At 37.6% G+C, this 22,205-nt stretch overlaps 1 protein-coding gene across 2 annotated transcripts in view; it reads left to right on the top strand.

Annotated features, from left to right (window-relative positions):
- Positions 1–22,205, top strand: part of IPO8 (importin 8) — a 44,072-nt gene that overhangs the window by 1,917 nt on the left and 19,950 nt on the right. The window contains exons 1-12 of one of the 2 annotated variants that reach the window (XM_052667900.1): positions 2,725–2,919; positions 4,414–4,495; positions 6,394–6,550; positions 8,659–8,817; positions 9,692–9,848; positions 10,855–10,944; positions 11,747–11,841; positions 12,401–12,485; positions 15,751–15,885; positions 16,609–16,708; positions 18,327–18,403; positions 19,677–19,793. In XM_052667900.1, the coding sequence (XP_052523860.1) occupies positions 2,740–2,919; positions 4,414–4,495; positions 6,394–6,550; positions 8,659–8,817; positions 9,692–9,848; positions 10,855–10,944; positions 11,747–11,841; positions 12,401–12,485; positions 15,751–15,885; positions 16,609–16,708; positions 18,327–18,403; positions 19,677–19,793 (1,434 nt within the window). In that variant the 5' untranslated portion in view covers positions 2,725–2,739. Of the gene's footprint in view, positions 1–2,724; positions 2,920–4,413; positions 4,496–6,393; positions 6,551–8,658; positions 8,818–9,691; positions 9,849–10,854; positions 10,945–11,746; positions 11,842–12,400; positions 12,486–15,750; positions 15,886–16,608; positions 16,709–18,326; positions 18,404–19,676; positions 19,794–22,205 lie in introns of those variants that run through there. The other variant, XM_052667901.1, reaches the window with a different exon arrangement.

Here is a 22,205-nt window from a genome sequence, read left to right as displayed (position 1 = left end):
GAGCTGGCATCCAGATGCTGCTCCAGCTTTTATCTTGCTCTAGCAAAGAAACCAGTCGAGCAGCAGAACCAAAAATACTTCATCATGGAACGATTGGAGTGGCAATACAGTGCTTGTTCTAAGAGAATGGGGGTCACCTTCACTTCTGTGCAACAGCTGTAGTGTTGCTGCTCCTGATAAGCACTAGAGGATACTGGGGTGAAACATCCCCTGTGTTGTCCTGTCTGTAGTATGCAGTGCTTTCAAGCTTGAATCCAGGCAGTGACTGGTGCTTCGTACAGACCTAGAACGACTCCAGCAATATTATTCCTTTTTGTATGCACTTGGTGCTTGTACGGACACAGAGTCCTTTAGCAACAACCTCACAGTGGCCCTACTCCATCATCTGCTTGCCGTGTACAATATGTGGGATGGAGTTAAAGTTGATGAAAACTTGTGAATCTGTAAGGAGTCGCAAGATGTCTGAAAATGTTTCTTTCTGTTTTTTAAGTTCTTGCATCTGAGTAAAGAGGGAGAAAAATCAGTGCTGTTGCTTTCTGCCTTCTGGATTATCATCTAATTGCTTTCGGAAATGGAATCAATACTCCATTTAAAGTTACTATTTCTTTTTCTTGCCCTTATTATCTTTATTGGAAGGCTGTTCGTCAACTCTTTTCCTCCAGCAGCTAGAGACAAATGTCAGTTTCCATCCTAAACTAATTTATGGTCCATTTAGATCAATCCATACCAATCTTACTTCTTAACTAGAATAGGCTTCTTCGTACCCACTTTGATGTATTGTTAGAGGCTGATCTCCACCAGCTTGTTTTCCTGGCCTCAAGCAGTATTTCCTTTGCATTATCATAAAACTGAATTTTTGAAATTTAATAGCAAGAGAGGACGGCTGTTCTCCGCATTTATCTTTGAAGTAATCTTTCTTGTGCAATCTGGTCATCTGTGCAGCATGTCAGAACATCTCATGTTCAATGCCATTAATGCCTTGTTTTATATATCCTAAAGCTACAATTATCTTCTTCATGTTCAGCACTTACGTTATCTCATATCATATAATAAAGCAGGGTCCTGTTATCCTGTTCCTCACTAACGAGCCACAAGCTTTTTGGAGAAATTCCTGCTTTAATGTACTTCCATTACTTTGTCCTATTACTCCATTCCATTTTTGTTGCAGCAGTTCCAAAGGTAATTCAGTTCTTTGTAGGCTATTTCTGATCGTTCTCCTCTGCTACCTCTGAGTCATGAACGAACTTCATTTCCCTCAGTGACCTGTACACAAATGTAAGTGTGGCAGTTGTCTAAAATGTGGTTCTTGATAAACTGGAGCAGGGATTGCCAGTCAGGTCAGTAATCCCCATCTTGTAACTGCTGTCATTTCCCCGTTAGCCTGTTGTTTCTCTTAAGTGTACACATTTCTCCATCTCCCTCCTTTTCTTTCATTTTTCCCTGTTTTTCTTCAGTTCTATTGCACTGTGATTGGCCTGTGCTTTGGAATCACGTTTGTCAGTCATGCTGTTTTCTTAGAACAGTTGATTTCCATACCAGAGAAAGATGCTCAGTTTCCACACACCCTCTTGTTCATAATGCCCTTCTATGATATCCGTGGTATTTATTATCCTTTCTAGGTCTGTCTCATGGACCTAATGGATTTTTGGTGGTTTCTGTTTTTTGATAGTTAAATACTGCTTTCGTGTACCAGTTCTTGGAATGCTGTGGAATATTATTGTCTGGATATGTGAGCACGCACAGTCACCTCCAACTTACTCCCTTTTGGATAGGATTACCAATACAGTTTTTAAACCTTCATCTTCACTGGCTCAACCTGCTGCAATACAATTCTTTGTGACAAAAGGACAGCACGAATGAAATTGCAGGAATACAAGTGCTTGTTTACATATTGAGGAGTTGCAGAATTTGGCTTTGTCAGGAACTCAGAAGCAGTGCTGGGAGGAGAGAAAGAAATGTGAGAATGTCAGTTGGCTACCATAGCGTGCAGAGATCTTAGGGCCATTGTGAACACAGCATTGAGCACCTCAGTCGAGGGAAGAATCTTGGATATTTGTAGTGAAGACTGATTTGATGAGGAAGTTGGCTTGCATGAAGTTCTGTGGGAAGCAGGGTCTGTAGGGATTCTTATATGTGTGCATTTTCATCTCCCAAAATGATGCCTGTGCTTGTAGTCAAGGAAAGAAGGAAGTATCTTTTGAAGTTCTAGTTTGTGTTAACAACCTGTACATGACTGCCAGTATAAAAATGAGAGAAAATACTATTAGCAATGGCAAAAGTGTGCCCAATGTGATGAATACACATGGGGTTTCTAAGTAACGCATTTGAAATGCATCACAAACAAAACCAGAACTCAGTAAACCAGATAGCTGAGCGTTCAAATCAAATGTGTGGAAGCCTTAAAATAATTTTTGCAAGCAGTTTATTGCATGGATATGCAAAGATGAGCATGTCTTCTACCTGTTCATCTTTGCAAATGAAGATGCAGTAGCTTGATTTTACAGCTGGAAGGACAAAAGGCCTTTTGGAAATGCCCTACTTGCGTGCAGAGGTGCAGAGAAAGGCGTGCTGCTCACCACTGTGCATCTTGCTGTTGTGGCCTACCTGAGGCATTCTGTGCTCACCCAGCAGAAGAGGAAATGGCCTCATCTCTTCCCTGTACTGAGCTCACACCTGACAGCTCTGCCTCTGCTCAAAGAACACCTGTGGATTCACCTGCTGTCTTCAATTGCCTCCTGTATGATTTCTAGAGCCTGGGAGGGAGTGGGTCTGTCCCAAGATCTCAGTGAGCACAACAACAAACCAGTGAGAATGTGCTGGTGTAGGAGAAATACTGCTGTGTGCAGCTTTTTGGAAGTCCTCTGTTCCAAATGTTGCAAGCAGCGCGTGGTTTTCCTGACTGAGTTTGCTGCAGCATCAGTGAGCAGTGTTTGAATTGGGTGTAAGAGGGGCTGGGCTGTTTTACCTCAGAGGGGGCCAGCGCTGGGCCCTGCTGGGTGGTGGCTGTCAGCCAACACAAGGCTGGTCTTGGGGCTACAGTGCACCTGTTATGAAAGGTTATGAAAGGGAACTTGGGTGCTTCAGCCAGGCGGCCCTGAAAGGTGGTGTTTCAGTGCATTCATAGATATGTGGGGCTCCTGGCCTGCATGGTACTGCTTTTTCTTTACCCTGAGTGTTGCTTATGGATAATTAAAGTGTACAGGGATGGGAGAGTATGGTTTGCCTTTGCTGTTTTTATCTGAGATCTTGGGCTGCTCTGCAAACATCAAATGAGTCTCTGAACTCAGAGTGGGTTAGAACTGTGCTGTCGTTACCATGAGAGTAATGAGGGTCAGAAAGTTAGGAGATGTAGCAAAATTGTTGAAAGACAGAGTTGTGCTGCTGCTGTTACTCTTAAGTATCATGAAAGCTGTGTAATTTTACCTCATTATGAAAATGTTCGATCAAGGAATCGGGGACATGAACTGCAGAACACATCCCTTTGTGTCACAGCTTTTGAATGAGGCTAAGTCTGTGGGAGGAGGTAGCAAACGTGTACTTAAAGCCCAGTTCTGGAAGTAACCACAGGACTGCCAGACATACTCTGGCAATACAAGGTGAAACAAAGAGAGCTTCTGTCATCTAGCCCACAAGAAGTGTCACTCTGAACATCAAACACATAGTGATTTGATCATCCAAGTGATGAAAGATCTGACCTACTGTTAACTACTGATGTTTCCAAGGCTTAGCACTAGCTGCACCATGCTGAGTCAACAGTTCTTCACATCGAAGGACCCCTGGTGAATGGCAGCAGTATAATGCTATCAGGTTTTCACATCTTTTAAACCTAGCATGCTTTGCTCAGAAGTTCAGTGAGCATTGTTTTCTCTTTGAAATTCTTCAGCTGCATGGCTGATGTAGTGTTCACTAAGTTCCCAGGAAAGCTGTGGGGTTTGAAATATTGTCTGTCTGCACTTGGTTTTAATTAAAAATGATAATTCCTTTTTTTTTTTTTTTTTAACCCAGTTTTTATTTTTCTCTTGTGGTTCACTATACATCCAGTCCATGAAAATATTGCTGAAAAATACGTGGCTTGTTTGACTTATGAGGCTAAGTTAAATAATTCAAGGACAGATCTGTACTGAATCTCATTATACATCTCAGAATTATTTAAATATTCATTATCACAAGTCTCAGTTAGAGAGCCAAGTCACATTACTTATTCCTCTGCTGTGTTGCTATACGCTCAGCTTTTACAAGTAATTATTTAGAATGCTGCTGATTTGGGTAAATCCATGTGCTAAAACCTTTCATACTTCATCAGGAAAGTCAAAGAACTCCACAAAATCCCCTGCCTCTGTTTCTTATTCAGCTTATGGTAATACAGTCTTCTTTAAACAATGATTTGCTAACTGTGTTTTATATATATTTCAGTCCTATAAAATCATCAATTTTGCTCCAAGTCTACTGCAAATCATAGTATCAGATCAAGTTGAGTTTCCAGTGCGTCAAGCAGGTAAGATGAAATCCTTGTTTCATTTTCCTTCAGTAAAAATTTAGTCTGTTAGTAATTTCAGCAGAATATTGAGCTGCTGGAATGTAAGCAAGTTCATGTTTGCTCTGAACCTGGAAATGGAAAGGGTAGAAACTTCTCTATCTGTGCTGCTTTTTTTCTTACATCCCTGTGTTTATAGTGATCCCTACTGTATTACTGCAAAAGTGTTATAAAAACAGAATGATTTCTGCTTGTTCTGAAGATATTCAAGCAAAAATATATATATATATATATATAAAAAATAAAAATAAAAAGTGGATCTCATTTGAGTAATTTTCCTCTATTAGAGTCCTTTTTCCTGAAAAAGTGAAATTGACTGAAAGATGAGAACATAGTTTGCAATCAAGGGTAGCCTCGTAGGCTTATTCAATGTGTATGGTGTTTGCTCACAAAAGTGAAGGAAGGTCACGTTACGGTAAGTTACACATCTGTAGTCTGAGCATGTCTAGAAAGATTGCCTCACTGTGTGTGTGTGTGATCAGGTACAGCAGTGCAGCTGACTGCAGGTGCACATTTGTGTAAGATCAGATTCCCAATGCTCACAATCTGCTTTGAGTAACGTTACGCAGTATTTTTTACAGATTAACAAAACATTCAACTTTTTCAAGAAATTGATGCGTCCTGTTTCGTTCTCAGCTCTCTTTCTATGCTATGGAGCAGCATTTCCCATTGAACCACTGTTGGCTGTATTTTTTTTTCCTATACAGATCCTATTAATCCCCTGAGTGCGTTGAGGCATGCTGACATATGCTGTTTGTCATGCTGGCGTGTATATTTTCAAAGACAATCCAACTTTGAATGGCATTTTTAAACCATCCTGTGGTAAAGTCTGTTGGTTAATCTGGACTCCATAAGGTCATTTTCATAAATTAATCCTTCATTTGGGAAAAAATACCATTTTTTTAACCTTTGTTGTTTTTTTTTGTTTGTTTGTTTGTTTTGTTATTTAAAGAATGGAGGTGTAAAATGGAAAAACACATTTAAATTAAATCTGTATATCACCAGATTTCCCTAAGTTTTTGTAAACAGCCAAGAATCTGTGTAACATTAAGACCTATGGACAAAGTCAATTCAAGTCTTTGATCTTTCTGGATCTGTTTTTTTTGTTTGTTTGTTTTTGTTTTTTTTTTTCTGAATATTCTGGCATTTCATAGTCAAAGAACATTTTATCCTCTTCTTCCTATATAATATTTTACAAACTGCATGTTTTCATAGTTGGTAATTTGTCATGACAAAAAAAGTTGGGCACAAGAATGTCTTTTTTGTACTTTAAAACCCTAGTCAATAATCAGCCAAAGTCTTAAAGGGATAAGAGTTTATTAAGAATGTTACTTTAATGTCTTACAGTGTGTTTTGTACGTTCTCTAAAGAATGCCTACAGGCATTTCAATACTGAGGCATAAATGCTGCTTATTTTCAATAGAAGATTAGCTTTATTTTGCATGGTTTTTCACATGAGACAGACAGAACAATTCTGAGGGATTATGGGCAATCCTAGCAGTGAGATAAAGCTTAGGGAATTCACAACAAACATTTCTATCTGAATAGAAGGTAGGCCACGTGCCAGTTTCATACTGGGCATTTCCCCAAGCAGAGTGTCCTCTCTGTGTGTACAATGATTTGTTTACATGAGCTTTCCAAAGCTTCCCTTACAGAGCTTGATGAGTTATTTCAGATGTGAGTAAAAACGTTCTCAACTGTTCTTAGTTCTTGCAATTGTTACAAACCCATGCAGAGGTTTTCAGTTGTCTCTTCTGTTCTTTGTTCTGCTTTTCAACTCTACTACACATTGAGCACAGCAATGTAGAGATGCTTTAGAATTAAATCTAAACTATAATTTCCACATCTCTTACACGTAGCTGCCATCTACCTGAAGAACATGGTGACGCAGTACTGGCCAGACCGTGAACCACCTCCTGGAGAAGCAGTATTTCCTTTCAACATTCATGAGAACGATCGGCAGCAGATTCGTGATAACATTGTAGAGGGAATAATTCGCTCTCCTGACTTAGTGAGGTATTCTTCTGTTTTGCAGGGGGTGTTTTTCTTGCTCAGGTTTTCAGACCTACCAGTCTAGATGTGAAAATCTCAATCTCTTGGGAAATAAAGTCAGTGCTTCTTTTGAAAATATAGTAATAATGATCAATTTTAGTGTGTTCACGTGCATTTGTTTTTTTCAGAAATGTGTTAACTTGGCTAAGAGCACTGTGATTTAATCCCTTATGGTGTAGTTGGAAGTGTCTTGTAATGGCAGTTGATTCAGGGCAGACAGTGATCCAGAATTACCCATCCAAAAATTGCAGCTCAAAATCCATTTGTTTTTCTAGTAACTCTTACCTCAGTTACTTTCCCATTTTTTTTAAATACAATCCTAGCATTTAAATGTATATTGACATTCTTGATTGTAAGATGTTAAAAGAATAAGAAAATGCTGTTCTGTCTTTACTGGAACAATAGTTAAGATTCACAAATTTGCTGCAATATGTGATTGTTCATGATGTTAATTAGAGTGAGGCTGATAAGAAGGGCTGTGATGTGCATCTTTGAAAAACAGATGAACATCTTTCTGGCTTTTCCTCTTCCTCTCCATTAACTCTGTTCCCAAAGATGTATTCTTTGTCAGTAGTTGTATCAGGAAGAGGAGTGATGGACTATAGATTAAAATTAGGATTAGGGAAAACCCTTCAATTAAGAAACATGATGAAATAGAGGAATGTGTTAGGATGCTGTGGTATTGCTGTCACTGGAGGTCTTTATGAGTACATTAGACAAACATCTGACAGGAGTTGTGTAGGGTATAAATGGTCCTGCACTAAGACATTGTTTGCAGTTCAGCTTTCTGAAGCCTCTGACTTTAATGTTTAGAACCCCCACCAAAAGAACCCCTTGTCAAGGATGTCTGCAGCGTAAGGAATCTTGTGTTGTTTCTGTAATAGTGTAGTAAGGGCATGTTGCTTACTGTGTCATCTCATTGTAATTACTAAGGCTGAGTTTATACTAAAGAACACAGAATAATGGAAATATGAGAAGTTTTTTGCAAACTAGTTCAGGCATCTTTTCATAATGTGGGATTCCAAATATTCTGACATAACAATGACCATCTATACCCAAAAGAACAGTTGAAACTGACCCCTAGAAAATTCACCTGGAATAGGGTGTTTCTAAATACTAAGAACTTCAGATTTGTCAGAGAATAGAAATGGTAAAGAAACATTACTGGGACTAGTCTGATGTTGTGATATCAGTATTTTTCATTGTTTGCTCATGAGAGCAAGGGAGGAGAACAAATCAAATCAACAACAGGGACAAACTCCAAGGGCTTGAGGAGGAAGGCAAGTTTGTACAAAGCTCAAAATTTAAGAGGCTTGAGAGCCTCTGATTGAATTACTTGGTGTTTTTGGCTCCATATCTATTAGACTGCAAGGAAAGATAAATATAAAAGAAACTATTTACTACAGACTTTTATTCCTTAGCAGAGCCAAGAGCATGTACAGCTTCTTACGTAGTGCCTCTAAAACTCTGTAGTCACAGTACCTCACTTCAGGCAGTTAACAGTTCTGTCTTGCCACAGAGTGGCTTCAAAGAGTTTATGGAGGGAGAGGAGCAATACAGCATTTTACCTCACTCACTCTGCCATATGCTTCACAAGTCGTGAAGTGCTGTTCTGGAAGATCCCAGGAAAATCATAATTTGATGAGGAACCTCTGGCTTGGTTTGTAACGCAGATCAGTTTTGTTTAATTAAAAACATACAAATTCGTGTTCTCGTGGCTGATTTCAACCTTGTAAGTATGTAGAAGTATAACCATTCATTTTCAAAATACAAGGCTGGCTAATTTTGTGCAATTTATTGTTTTCAGATATTTCCTGGTGATGGTGGAGAGTGAGGAGGAACAGAGAAAAGTGGTTGAACTATTCTGAAATTAGTTCCTTAAATTTAATCCTATGGGACTTTTTTTTTGTTTTTTTTTTCCCCATCTCCCATAACTCTCAGGGTTATCAAAACATGTATAACGCTTTAATGCTTACCGTGCAATATTTACGTTGTAGCCACTAAGCCAAGATTTGAGATCTGTGCTTTAATTACTTATCTGCTACTGTGTTTCTCTTTCCCTCCTGCTACAGAGCCCAGCTGACAATGTGCCTGCGTGCTATCATTAAGCATGACTTTCCTGGCCATTGGACAGCGGTCGTTGACAAGATAGGCTACTACTTGCAGTCTCAAAACAGTGGCAGCTGGCTTGGGAGCCTTCTGTGCCTGTATCAGCTGGTGAAGACTTATGAGTAAGTTGATGGCCATCAGTAGACAAGGACACAGTACTTTGGTTTCTCATCTGATTACCAATAATGACATTCATAAAAGCACTGGCAGCTTTACATGGAATTCTGATAGAGAATGAGATTTAATAATTGACATATGCGTTCTTTCCTGCAAATAAATGAAAGCTTCATCATCTTTATCATCAGTGAGTTGTAAGCAGAGATTTCAGCAGTAAATAACATGTATGACTTTAGTGGGTTTTTTTTTTCTTGAGGCTTTGTCATTTTGATCTGATTTACCCTAGCTTATAACTTAAATGCTTATAACTTCTTTTGTTTGAAGATTCCCCAAATGCAGGAAATACAAATAGAAATAACTTTCTACTTTTGTGTTATAATACAGTACTGCCTGTCACGTAGTCCTATTGCATGTTGTTAACTGTACTATCCTTCTGATAGTCTAAATCTGGAAAGCATAAATTAGCAGCAGTGCAGTGAGCTCTCTCATTTAGAAAAAAAAATATCTGGTGCTTGGAACATATGTGTAAATCACACAGAAGAAATGTAAGTGGAGAATGGTGATTCACTACTATTTGTTCAGCCACCTAGCTTGGGTTTGCATTGATATGAATGTGTGAGCTTCTAGCTCAGTAGCAAAGAGCATTTGTATAAGATAACATTTGTGGGGTTTTTTTATTTCTCTATTTAGAGATTTCTATATGTTAGAGATTTAGCATGATTTATTTGAATTATGAGACGGGGACTGGAGGAGGGAGAGTCAATCAGTGAATGCTGGATTTTAGTTGCTTTAAGGTGCAGTAATTAAATTATTGGTGAATAGAAGTATGAGAGTCTCCAGTGTGTAAATCCTTGACCAACATTTTTGTTTCCTTTGCAGATACAAGAAAGCAGAGGAGCGAGATCCTCTGATAGCAGCAATGCAGATATTTTTGCCTCGTATTCAGCAGCAAATGATCCAGCTTCTGCCTGATAATTCCCATTACTCTGTGCTTCTTCAGAAACAAATTTTAAAAATCTTCTATGCTCTTGTTCAGGTTGGTGTCTGTGTACAGAAAAAACAGAACTTCTACACTGCTGAGTACAACAATCCCCTTCAGTGCACTCATGGGTGTCTTTGAGTAAAAGTACCGATTTGGATGGGAAAAGTAATGTTCAATAAATACCTTTTATAAAGATGTGATTTTTATAGATTTGTCCACTTAAAAACTGATCACGTAATCCCCAGTGTTACAGTTTTAATGAATCTCAGTATTTCTGCACATCCTGTCTGTTAGCTTGCTGGAGAAGTGTTTCTATATTTATAAAGTTGAACATAATCTGATATAAACATTGAGTATCTAGAATCTGCTGCTTAGCCTCTGCAAATGGCAGTAGTACATATTGCGTTATAATTGCCAACAGTGCACTTCATTAGGTGGTGTTTCTCTCATTATTTTCTAAAGATTTGAGAGAAATAATTTGTTGAGGCACATGCATTTTCAGAGGTGTGTTTGGCTGTTACAAGGGTGAGTTTGGTGAAGAAGTGCTTCTAAAGAATGAGAAAGAGAACAAGATCCTACATCCGGCGCAGCCTGAGAGGCCTTGCTGAAGGTTAAAAAAAAAGCTGAAATGATTTATTATTAGATGGAAGGGTTTTAAAAAAGTTCCAAAGGTCCTATTTCATTTTGAAAACCCTTTCCTGAATATTGTCACTACTTTGGATTTTGTAGAGAAGTAAAATTTATTAGATAGTAGCTAGGTAGTAATGAGAAGTACATTTCTCTTAATAAAATGCTTTTAGTTTCCCTAAGAGGAAGAGGCAAAAAGAATTAGCAAGTACTCAACGCAAGGAACTTTTCTCAAATAGAATCTAGTCAGAAGTTACTCTGCAAATTGTACCAGGAATGATAGAGTTGGAGTAGTAGTGAAATCTAAACTAATTTAAGTTCGCTTAGAACCTCGTCCTCCTAGAAATGCAGCTACTGTTGAAATTGCTCCTACTCACTTCAGAGAAAAAAACTTAGTGTTTCATGAAGGTGTTTATTTTTATTTTTATTTCAGTATGCATTGCCACTCCAGTTGGTGAATAACCAGACTATGACTCAGTGGATGGAGATCTTCCGTACCATCATTGACAGGAATGTACCTCCTGTAAGGTTTAGTATTGTCAAAACCTCTTACACTTGTGTGTTGTCAATTGAGGAACAGTCACTGTAAAAGTTTTGTAAGTGTGGTCATTTTGTCAGTTTGTTTTGTTTTTTAAGATGTCATTTGTTTGAGGTTCTTATCTTTAAAATAAGTGTTCTACAAATGCAGGAGAATTGTGTAAGCTACCAGATTTTCATTGTCTGAGATAGTGATAATGTGAAAACTCCAGTCTATGATATTTTGGAAGCTTTCAATGATTTTAGCCTTTTTCTCTAAAGAAGCAAGAGATCATTGAAAAACCACTGTTTGTCTCTGTTTCACTCTTTATTTCATCAAACCTCCACATCTCTAGAAGAAGAGTGAAGCAAATAATTAAATGTATGAGCATGCATGTATGTACAGCAATAACTGTCTTTCCCTTGGTTTTGAAAATTTGTTTAACAGCATTATTTCTAACAGCTTTTGCATTACATGTGGTTTGGGTGTATGAATTTGGAGGAGTAGTGTTTTGCTTAATTTTGAAGCAAAAGTGGACACTGCTGTGTGTTATTCAAGTCTATCTCAGAGTTTCAGTTTTTTAAACATGTGTCATTTTGAACATTCGAGTACAGGCACTGTACAGGTATTTCACATACAGATTTATATTAGCTAATTAAAATAGTGTAGAGTTCCTGAACTGTTAACATAGCCAAAATTGTAGTCAGTGCTTTGAATTTGTATTAGCATACTCAGTGAGGTGTGTTTAAAAAGTAATTTATCTCAACAATACACAAAACTAATTCAAGATTCTTGTGCTTATTTATAGGAGACTTTACAAATCGATGAAGATGACAGACCAGAGCTGGTGTGGTGGAAATGCAAGAAATGGGCTTTACATATCGTAGCTCGTCTTTTTGAACGGTAGTAGACTGACAAGCTGATTGAAAACTAAATTAGGGTTACAAATCTTTGATGTTCCTTGGGTGCAGTTAGACAAGGTAGTTGACTTGGTTTAACAGCTCGTAGTCACCAAAGAAAATCCCACAGCTGTCCTCTTCCTTGCACTAGCACAGCTAATGGCTTGAGCTCTCAGTGAGATGATTTGTCTCTCTATCGTGGCAAGAAACTAGCAAGGAAAAGTATTTTTATCTTTATTTATTCATCTATAACTGCTTATATTCTTAAATACAAAGGCAGGGAAAGATTTGAAAAGAAATCCAACAAGGTAGAAGTTACAGAGCTTATGACAACAGTGCAGCTGTATTTGACTATAACATTGCACTGGATGAGGTTCTAAGAAAAGAAAAGGGAAGTGAGGCATCATGTAGGAAATAATAGTGTAGTAGAATATCTGTGGAAACAATTTGTTGGGGATGGAAGGGTACTCAGGGTCATTTGTGTTATAGAAAACACTGTATTTTCGTGACACAGAAGGCTCTTTGCAATGAAAGTAAATGTTTGTCTTCTCTTTATTTTAAAGGTATGGAAGTCCAGGAAATGTAACTAAAGAATACTTTGAATTCTCAGAGTTTTTTCTAAAAACATATGCTGTGGGCATACAACAAGTAAGTACAGTCAGTTTGTTTCTAAATTCAGTCATTTTAACTGAATGAAGATCTCATTTTCCCACAGTGCTCAGATCTTGAAGTTCATAAAGCAAAACTGAATGGAATCAGATTCATTTTTCATTATAGTTACATAATCAATGAATATACAGATGTTATAATTATGAAATAAAGAAGAGAGTTTGGCTAAATAGGTCATTATACCAAAAAGAGAATAGAGTGCTTATTCTTATCCTGGGCTTGCTGTAAAACTCCAAAGGAGCAATTTCCAGAAAGAGATCCTTCCGTACTCATAGTCAGCTCTTAAATGGGTCTAGGAGAGATAGAGCCAAGCTCCATCCCTTCCAGCAGCACAGGTGAATTGCCTTCACCTGTGCTCCCAGGGGTGACTCATTGCTCGCCTCAGGTGATCAATCAGAGGTTCAGGCCATGATTCAGCAGTTCCCATGCAGTAGTGATTGAGAAATTCTTTAGAAATCTTAGTCCCATAATTAACTGAGGTACAACACACAAATGTTCAGCTATTTGGAAAAACTGTGCAGGAAAACTTTGAGAAAAGCAACTGCATATCAGTGTTACCAGCATGCATAGTTAACAGAAAAAAGCAGTGATTTCTCATAGAGGGATGTGTTATCAGGCCACTCCTTAATAAGTGATTTTGCTGCTGACAACTTAGGAACACTGGATTCTGTCCTGTTTTACGTCAGGAGGATATAATCAAATTAGAAAGCGCATGGAGAATAGCAATATTTTTACCTGGTTAGCAGATTTTGTCTGCTATATAGAAAATAGAGCATATGTTTGCAGTTGACAAGTAAGTTGTTTTTGTTGGGGAATGCTAATTATGTGTGTAACATGGTATTGTGGAGAGGGTTCAGTTTTGATAAAGCGGCACAGAAGAGGGACGCTGCCTGTAAATGTTTTCTGTGCTTTTGTGCCAGCTTACCTGTGGTCCTCTGGGAATGGACTTCCAGGATCTCCCTAGTTTGAGGAAGTAACTGTAGCAATTGGGTGCCTGGAAGTCCATGGAGTGGTTGTTTGCAAGCTCAGATGTTTATGGACCAGCTCCTTTTGTTTCCCATTCAGCTTGCTACATTTTGTAGCAAGTAGAGTGGTAGGTAGTTCCCAGGCTTTGTGCTCAACTGAAGCTCTTGAGCATCCAGGCAGGCTTTTGGGTTACATGTTCCAAAGAAACTCTTGAGAGCAGTTTACTCTCCTGCTGGTGATTCTGGGCTCTTGATTTTTAAGTAACACCTGTTTGGATAATTTGTATTTGCAGGGATGTGGCTTCTCAGCAGACTGCCGGACAAAACATCCCTGACAGGGCATCAGCAGGCTTCTCAGGGCTCAGACTTCCAGCATCTTATTCAGAGTGCCGGGCTGTTGTCATTTCATTAGAATGGAATAGAACAGAAAGTTCAGTTGGAAGGCACCTACAGAGACCTCGTCCAACTGCCTGACAACTTCAGGGCCAATCAGAAGTTAGAGGTGTTACTGAGGGCATTATCCAAAGGGTTTTGTGAACACTAACAGGCGTCTCAGCAAACTTCCTCATTATCCTGTCTCCAAATCATTGATAAAAGTTTTAAACAGGACTGGTCCTAGACTTATGCCCTGGAGAACTTTGCTAGTGATCCATTTTCAGTACAACTCTTTGAGCTCTGCTTTTGAGCCGGTTCATCATCTGGTGTAGTGTGAAGCTGTTTATTTCACAATTGGGCAATTTATCCATAAGGATGACGTGAGGGATGGTCAGTGAGGCTGTACTAAAATACAGAAATATTGAATGCACTGTCTTCCTTTTATCCACCAAGCTTAGGACCTTGTTATAGAATGAGATCAAATTAGTAAGGCAAGATTCATGAACCCACATTGCCTAATAATTAAGTCACCTTCAGACTATTTCAAAATAACAAGATTGTCTGCAAAAACAATTTCTTCATCCAGTTATAGAAAACAAAACAATTTATCCATTGGTGTATCAATTCTATGTAAATATGTGAATGATAAGAACTAAAGGATGGTTGTGGGGAGACTGCTAAGTATCAAATAAAAAGAAAGGAGAAACAGCCAAATATAAATTCTAATTTCTTTGCAATAATCAATTCCTGAGTAGAGAAAGAAGCTTCCATGGGCAGTGGTCATTTACAATACTTAATGTTTTTTATAAGACCGGGATATGAAGCAGGGGGAGAGCAGTTTAACTCGAAAAATAAATACTCTTGGATGATCTGCATGTTTCTTTCACTTCTCACTCGTAGGTGCTGATTTGTCACGTTTCATGGCAGAGTTAGTCAGAATGCTATTGTGAATATTACATTACTAAGCCTTTGTTACATATTTTTTCAGTTAACTGCTGACACTGTGTTAGAGTCTGTGTGAGATATTGCCAATCTTTGCTCAAGGAGTGTATTGTAAAAAAGAATAAGATCAGACTTAGTACCCCTAAGGGAAGGATTTACGTTCAAAATAAGATTTACTATAGTGCTGTAAAGAATTATTAAGTAGAGTTTTTCTTCTGAAAACATGATTCAGTACTTTTGTTACGCTTTGTCCTTGATTTTTATTGTTGCTTGTCTGTGTGGCAGTTCTTTATGTTTACTAACACTCAGTAGTTCCTTTGCTGTTAATGTTGAATAGTGGCTTTGTACTGTAGGTTGTTCTTAGAAGAGCAAGCCTTTTTAATAAGCATTGTGTTACAGTTTGTGATAGCGTGCTATGTGACACTATCTGATACTGACAACAACCAACTGAAGTTTTTTTTCATCACCTGATTCACAGGTTTAGATGTTAACCCAATTTCCTTTTTTAGTTTAGTATTTCTATTATTACTGCTCTTCTTCCAAAGTCATTTGGCTTCTTTAGGGGATTGTCTGTTCAAAATGAACACAAACTCCATTAACAGATTTAGATGCCAACTGGCTTGAAAATATCACTGTACCTTTTCAGTATCTGTTCCAAATTTGTCTGAGGCCTGTGTAAACTGTGAGTCTGTGAATTCTGATGCTTGCTTTTGGTTTACAATCACAAGTGGTCATGTGATGGATCTAATAGTAAAGGTAAATGTACCTAAATGCTTGCAAGTTTAGATTCTTAACGTTTCAGTGATCTCTAAACTTTTGGATCAAAGACACTGTGGTGGTTACTGACACTAGAGCTTTTGTAACTAGTCAGTCTGTGCTGAAATTCACTGAAAAGCTGTCCTGCATGTATGACAGCTAATTTTCCATCTTCATTTAAAAATACCAATTCTTTGTTTCTTTAGGTTCTGTTAAGAATCTTAGACCAATACAGACAGAAGGACTATGTTGCACCACGTGTTCTTCAGCAAACGTTAAATTACCTGAACCAAGGGGTCATTCACTCTGTAACGTGGAAGCAAATGAAGCCACACATACAGGTCAGTAGATAAAACCCAGGCAGAAATAGTGCATGTCATCAGAATGATAAAAGAAGCAGTTTCCTGTAGTTTCATGAATCTTTCATGCAGCATCAACATGGCAAAAAAAAAAAAAAAAAAAAAAAAAAAAAAGCATTCCCACACTGCAGTTCTTCTTTACAATATCATGACTAACTTTTATTGCAGATATTGTCAATGCGATTAAGGATTCTGTTCCATTAATTCCTTATTTTGCTGGAGTCTGACACAAAGTTCTGGCTTTTATTAGTAGCTAGTGTGAAGAAATTACTATAGATTTGGAAATTATAATTGATTGCAGTGCAAAGACGGTCACCAAAGGTACCATAAACTATGAGGAACTGAAGTGTTTTAAGGATATATTTTATATGTGGATGTAAGAACAAGGGAAAAGTGACTTTCATATCTCTTTTCTCCACATTATAAGCTAGTTAATATAAGTTTGTTAATCCCATGAATGTTATGGAGGAGGATGTTGAAGCCTGTTCTCGTGTGAAGTGTTGTATCTGTGAGAGCCTTCTGCAGAATGCAATGTTCTGTTGCTTACAGATTAGATACTGAAGTGTATTTTGTGTGTGGTGGTGACTATTATAAAGTTAGATTGTGTAATTACTGCTGTCTGTATCTGTTGCAAACGGAAAAGAGAATCAGTACTGGAATTTGGTTTCCTATGTACTTACACGCATTTGACTTCTCTAATATTAGAGTATAACAGAAGAAGTGATATTCTCCCTGATGTGCTACAAAGACGAGGACGAAGAGCTGTGGCAAGAAGATCCGTATGAATATATCCGCATGAAATTTGGTAACAGCCTGCAGTTAGAATTTACCTTTGGTTTGCATTACAATTGTATACCGTAACCCCAAACGTGGTGTGGCAACCATAATGTCTTTGTGTTGCTGAGTGTCTTGAAGAATAGGAAGAAGAGAATTTGTTTCCTAAATCTCACCAATCTGTAATTAAAAGGCAAATCGAGTGAGATTTGGCTGCTGCTCGTAAACTAATTCTCTACAAATTGTTTTCTACTACAGATGTGCTCAGTGCAGCTAGTAGACTGGCCTGCTTTCCTTAGAATGCCAGTTTTAGAATCCTGAATTGGAAGCATGACAGCTGTCTGCAAGCTCTTGCAGCTCACACTTTGACCAGAAGAGGCCTGACTTGCTCTTTCTCTATTGAAAATTGTTCTTGTTTTTGGTATCTTTTGCCAACTCTTATTACTAAGTTGTAAAACAATTAGATGTATATATATTTTTCAAAATTCACACAGAAAAAATCTTGGGAACTACACATTGGACTAATTTATAATAATTAGTCATGTTAAAAGGGTCATATCATTGAAAAAGTGAAGGGTACTTAAAAATATAGCAAGTTTATCCTGCTATAAAATTCCAGTATGCCAGGCACCACAGAGACACGGAGCATTTGGAAATTGTTAATTAATTGCATTTTGGTTAGCATATGAAAAAACAGAGTGTAAAAAGTCCTGGAATACTTAAAAAACAAACAGACAACCCTCTAATCTTGGAAAGTTATAGAAAACAATTAATCATCATAGTGTTGATGACAGGGACACAAATGTGTAGCTGATTTTTTTGGTATCTAAATTCTGTTATTTTTGTGTAAGCAGTGAGCTTTATTTTTATTTGGAGCTGAGAGTTAAATACAGATTTGAACTGTATTATGGAAGCATAAATGCACACTGACTTGAAATTTAGTGAAAACTATTTAGATTTGCAACAGGAATGGTAGTATTTCTGAATCTTGATTTATCTTCGAGATCTCAGGGAAAGTTAATGTGTAATTATAAACACATTTTAATGTTATTTTTCTAGATCCTTTTATTTAATGCAGTCTATGTTGGGATGTTTGAATTAGAACACGTTTGGCAGCACAGATTGTTTTTCAATATAAAATTATATTTTTAGTACGATTAAAAGAGGTTTGCTTGTAATGAAAGAAGCTGAAAAGCTTCATCTTTCAGCAAATTTAAACGACGCCAGATCTGAGGATTTTTTTACATTCAGAGTTTCCCATGAGGTTTCAATAAAATCAAGCCAAAATTGTGTACATATGTTATACAGATTGCTCTGGAATGCATTGGTGTTCTTATAGTGGTTTTAATTTAAAAAAAAAAAAAAAAGAGAGAGCAACAACCAGCAAATATAAACCAATTTTTCATCCATTAAATACATGATCTCAAAAGAACTAATGAGTACATAATTCAGTCTTGATAAAGGGAGTGATGAGTGGTCAGTAGATTAGGAAGTCAAGAAATAAATACTTTTGTGGGTGATGTGAGCTTGAGTCTGACTCTTCAAATGTTAATTGAAGACAGTCTTGTCCAACAAGCTTAAGTTGGTTTATCAGCATTCTGTGGTGTTATAATCAGAAAGTGAGCTTATTAATTTATCTTTAATGGTAGATGTATTTGAGGATTATGCATCCACAACAACAGCAGCACAGAATCTCCTTTATACAGCAGCAAAGAAGAGAAAAGAGGTATGGACCTTTTTTTTTTTTTAATTTTTGCTTGAACTTTCTTTAAAAATGTTATTTTCCCTTACATTTGAAGATGTTACAGGAAGCGTCTCAAAATAATTTACTTGCTAATATGTGGCCAAACTCATTCCTGGCTGAATGCCATCAATTTGGGGAGAATTAAAATATGTAAGTATAAATAAATAAGTGGTTTCCTCTTACAGCTCTGAAATTAACATGCCCAATAAAACAAATTGGAGTAGATGTAGTAATAGCTTCCCATGTTTATGAACAGGATCTGCCATGGCTCTTCAGAGATTCTCAAAGTGCAGCAGCAGCACAAGTGAATCTAATACTTGTTAATTTTCACTGATGCAATTTAAAGTCTTGTTGACAACAGTGAAATTAGGAAGAATGAAATGAATTTCATGGAGCTAATCTTTAAATGAGAACATAACTTTTCTATAGATCCTTTTATATTTACAGTGATATATGCTAAAAGAAAAATCATTCAGCCTAGCCCTGCAACCCATATCGTTCAGAATACTGACTTCTCTGGCAACCGTTTTCACGTGCCATAAACATGGAGGTCGATTTCTTCCTGAATTTTCAGAAAAGACCACAGTCTTTGTATCAGGTGAAATAGCCTGTGACTTTTCTATTTCTTTATTGTTAAAGCAGTCTGTGTCTGCTGGCCTTCTCAATTTCATAATTTGTACTCAAATTGTCAAAAAGTCGTCATTTCTGAAAAGCACGTAATGTCGGAGGAGACCACAGTAAGCAATTTGTTTTGCCAAGAAACATTTCCAAATCTAGCTGACTTCACAAGTTGTTGCCAAGATTGACAGATTAAAATAAATCTGAGGTTTTAATCAAAGCTGCTCTTGAATATGTTCGTGTTCATACATACGTGTACGTGCACGCATGCCTTTATATAGGTAGTGGGCTAACCAGATGGGAAGTTTAGGGGGAAAAAAAAATATCTGTTTGAACCTCTTGTCTTTTCCTCACCTTTCCTGGTTTGCCTCAGAACAACAAAAATACCATAATCACTGTCACTAATACGAAATTTCAGGAAGATGAATTCAATTCTGTAAAGCTTGAACGAAAAGTTGGAAAAGGAATTCTTTAAATCTGGGAAGATGGTTCGTATAGTGCCTCCCAGCTGCTTTGATTCCAATGAGATTTCTACTTACAAAAGTCATGTGATTTTTTTAAACATAATGCTTCAAAAATAATTTGATTTGGATACTTCACTGACAAAAGGAGATTCTGTGCTTTTTGTCATACACAGGTATTGCCAAAAATGATGGCATATTGCTACCAGATTCTGACAGAACCAAACATTGATCCGAGGAAGAAAGATGGAGCTTTGCATGTGATAGGATCCTTAGCAGATATTTTACTGAAAGTAAGTGGGTAAATAAGTAAAATATATTTATGTTTGTAATTCCATTTGTAATTCCATTTTTCAAATAAAAGTTATTAGCTTATTAAAGTCTGGCTAGCCCACAACTGTATTTTTGGAATCAGTAGAAAGATTGCAATGTGCAATAAGATTCTGAGGGTTTGTTCCTTTAAAAATATTTATGTTCTTTGCTGGTTTTATGTATTCCCATTTTATATGCTGATTTTTGTTCTCAAGTTTCTCCAAAGCTCTCTTTGTTTCCTGCTGAACCATCCCTTGGTCTTCTCATGCTTTACTAGTAAAATGGAAGGGTGTTAAGAAAAACAAACATGCATTCCATCAATAACATTGCTTATTATTCTTTAGAAACCCCTCCCAACAGCTTGCACTATTGCGGGCTCCTCCTGGTTCCAGAAAAATGTTTGCTTAGCATGTTGTAGGAATGTTTTGTCTAGCTTTACAGCCTTTGTACCCTGCAATGCGTGACTTTAAGATGTGTGTCACCATCTATCTGGGAGTTTTCCAAATCAGTGGAAAGTGGCAATAAGAATTTCTGTCCTTCATTTTTTATACACAGTATCTTCACAATTTCAGTTTTTCTTTGATGTTTGAATACACATTTGACCTATCCTATTACTGGCCAGTGTAGTAGTAGTAGTTAGAATTTCTCTTATGTTTCTGCAGGCTGTGGAGTCCAAGTACACCCTCTTTCCACCTCAAAAGTAACTGCCAAAAAGTTATCACTTTCAGAATGAGAATGGAGGCTCGAAGCGTCTTTTGAAATTATGTAAAAATTTATTTTATGTGAGTTATCTGTTTATGCAGTGGGCTTCTTCATACAAAGCCTTGAAAAGCTAAAGGCTGAGTGCTGCACTTGGGTCATAACAACCCCAATGCAGCCGTACAGTGCTAGGGGAGAAGTGGCTGGAAGGGTGCCCGGGAGAAAAGAGGGATGCTGGTTGACAACTAGTTGAACGTGAGCTGGCCGTGTGCCCAGGTGGCCAGGGAGGCCAATGGTATCCTGGTCTGCAGCAGAAATAGTGGAGCCAACAGAGTGAGGAACCCACTGTGTTTGGTGTATTTGTCCCTCTGTATTTGGTGCCAGTGAGATTGCAGCTCGAATACTAAGTTCAGTATTTTCTCCAAGAAAGATACTGAGTTGCTGGAATGCATTCAGAGAAGAGCAGTGAAGCTGGTGAAGGGACTAGAAAACAAGTTACAAGGGGTGACTGAGAGAACTGGCACCGTTTAGAGGAGGCTGAGGAGGGAGACCTGTTACTCTCTACAGCCATCTGAAAGGAGATTGTAGCAAGATGAAGATCAGTCTCTTTTCTCAGGTAACTAGCAATAGGACATGGAAATGGCCTCAAGTCCACCAGGGGAGGTTTAGGTTGGATACCAGGAAGAATTTCTTCACAGAAAGGATGGTGAGGCATTGGAACAGGCTGCCCAGGGAGGTATTTAAATAATGTGTATGTGACACTTAGAGCCATGGTTTAGTAGTGGACTTGGTAGTGTTAGGTGGCTGGTAGGCCTTCATCCTAGTGGTGTTTTCCAACCTAAATGATTCTCTTATTCATGTTACAAGGAACAGTTCACCAACATACTTTCTCTGTATATTTTTTAACCAGTGTACCAATACATGATATGAAACTGAAATCCTGAAACATCAGTAACTTTTGGAAATTTTTTTTAGATATATTGGATTACAAGTGCCATGGTTCATGTTGGAGTAAAACAAAGAATAGAATATTCTTCATGTTGTGAGGAGTCTTTCATACTGAAGGGAGTTTCATTTATCTTTGTCCTGAGAAAAAAGAAATTTATTCCACTGTACTGCTACTATCTGAATTGCCTGTCTTGAAACCTAAGGTTATATTTTATAAAAGAGTAGTAATCCCCAAAGTTGCACTCTTCTTTCTACTCTGAATTTTTTGTTTGGGATTTGGCAGATGAAAAAATTCCATGAGCCATTTCTGCATAAAATACTTTCTTGTAAGTGTCTTTTGCCTGGAGAGTCAACTGAGACATTGATCAAAAGTTGCTTGAAGACACAATGACTGGCTTATCTACCTTGTTTTCCACATAGTCTCCATTTAAGTGCATGCAAACCTCTGATGTGTACAAAAGGAAAAATTCTTTTCCCTTCTTCGTATTTTTTTTTTTTCCTCTTCCCAGTTCTTCATCTGCCTCTCTTAAGGTTTGGGAATCTGCATGGGGAAAAATTGATGTATGAATTAGTGAAGTAGAAGTATGATCACTTAAGATACATTCAGTATTGCATATTCGCTTTCACCTCTTCCTAGCCACTTATTTGTTCCTTTACATGGTGACACAGTCCCTGGTATGATTATTATTTTTTTTTCCTCATATATTGGGTCAGTATGTGCTAGGAAAGTCCCCAGTCTCCATGCA

Source organism: Tympanuchus pallidicinctus, unplaced genomic scaffold (genome assembly GCF_026119805.1).
Source record: "Tympanuchus pallidicinctus isolate F22 unplaced genomic scaffold, pur_lepc_1.0 scaffold8, whole genome shotgun sequence".
Taxonomy (NCBI): Eukaryota; Metazoa; Chordata; class Aves; order Galliformes; family Phasianidae; genus Tympanuchus; species Tympanuchus pallidicinctus.
Note: the sequence above shows the minus strand (reverse complement) of the source record. Positions and strands in the feature narration are given on the sequence as shown.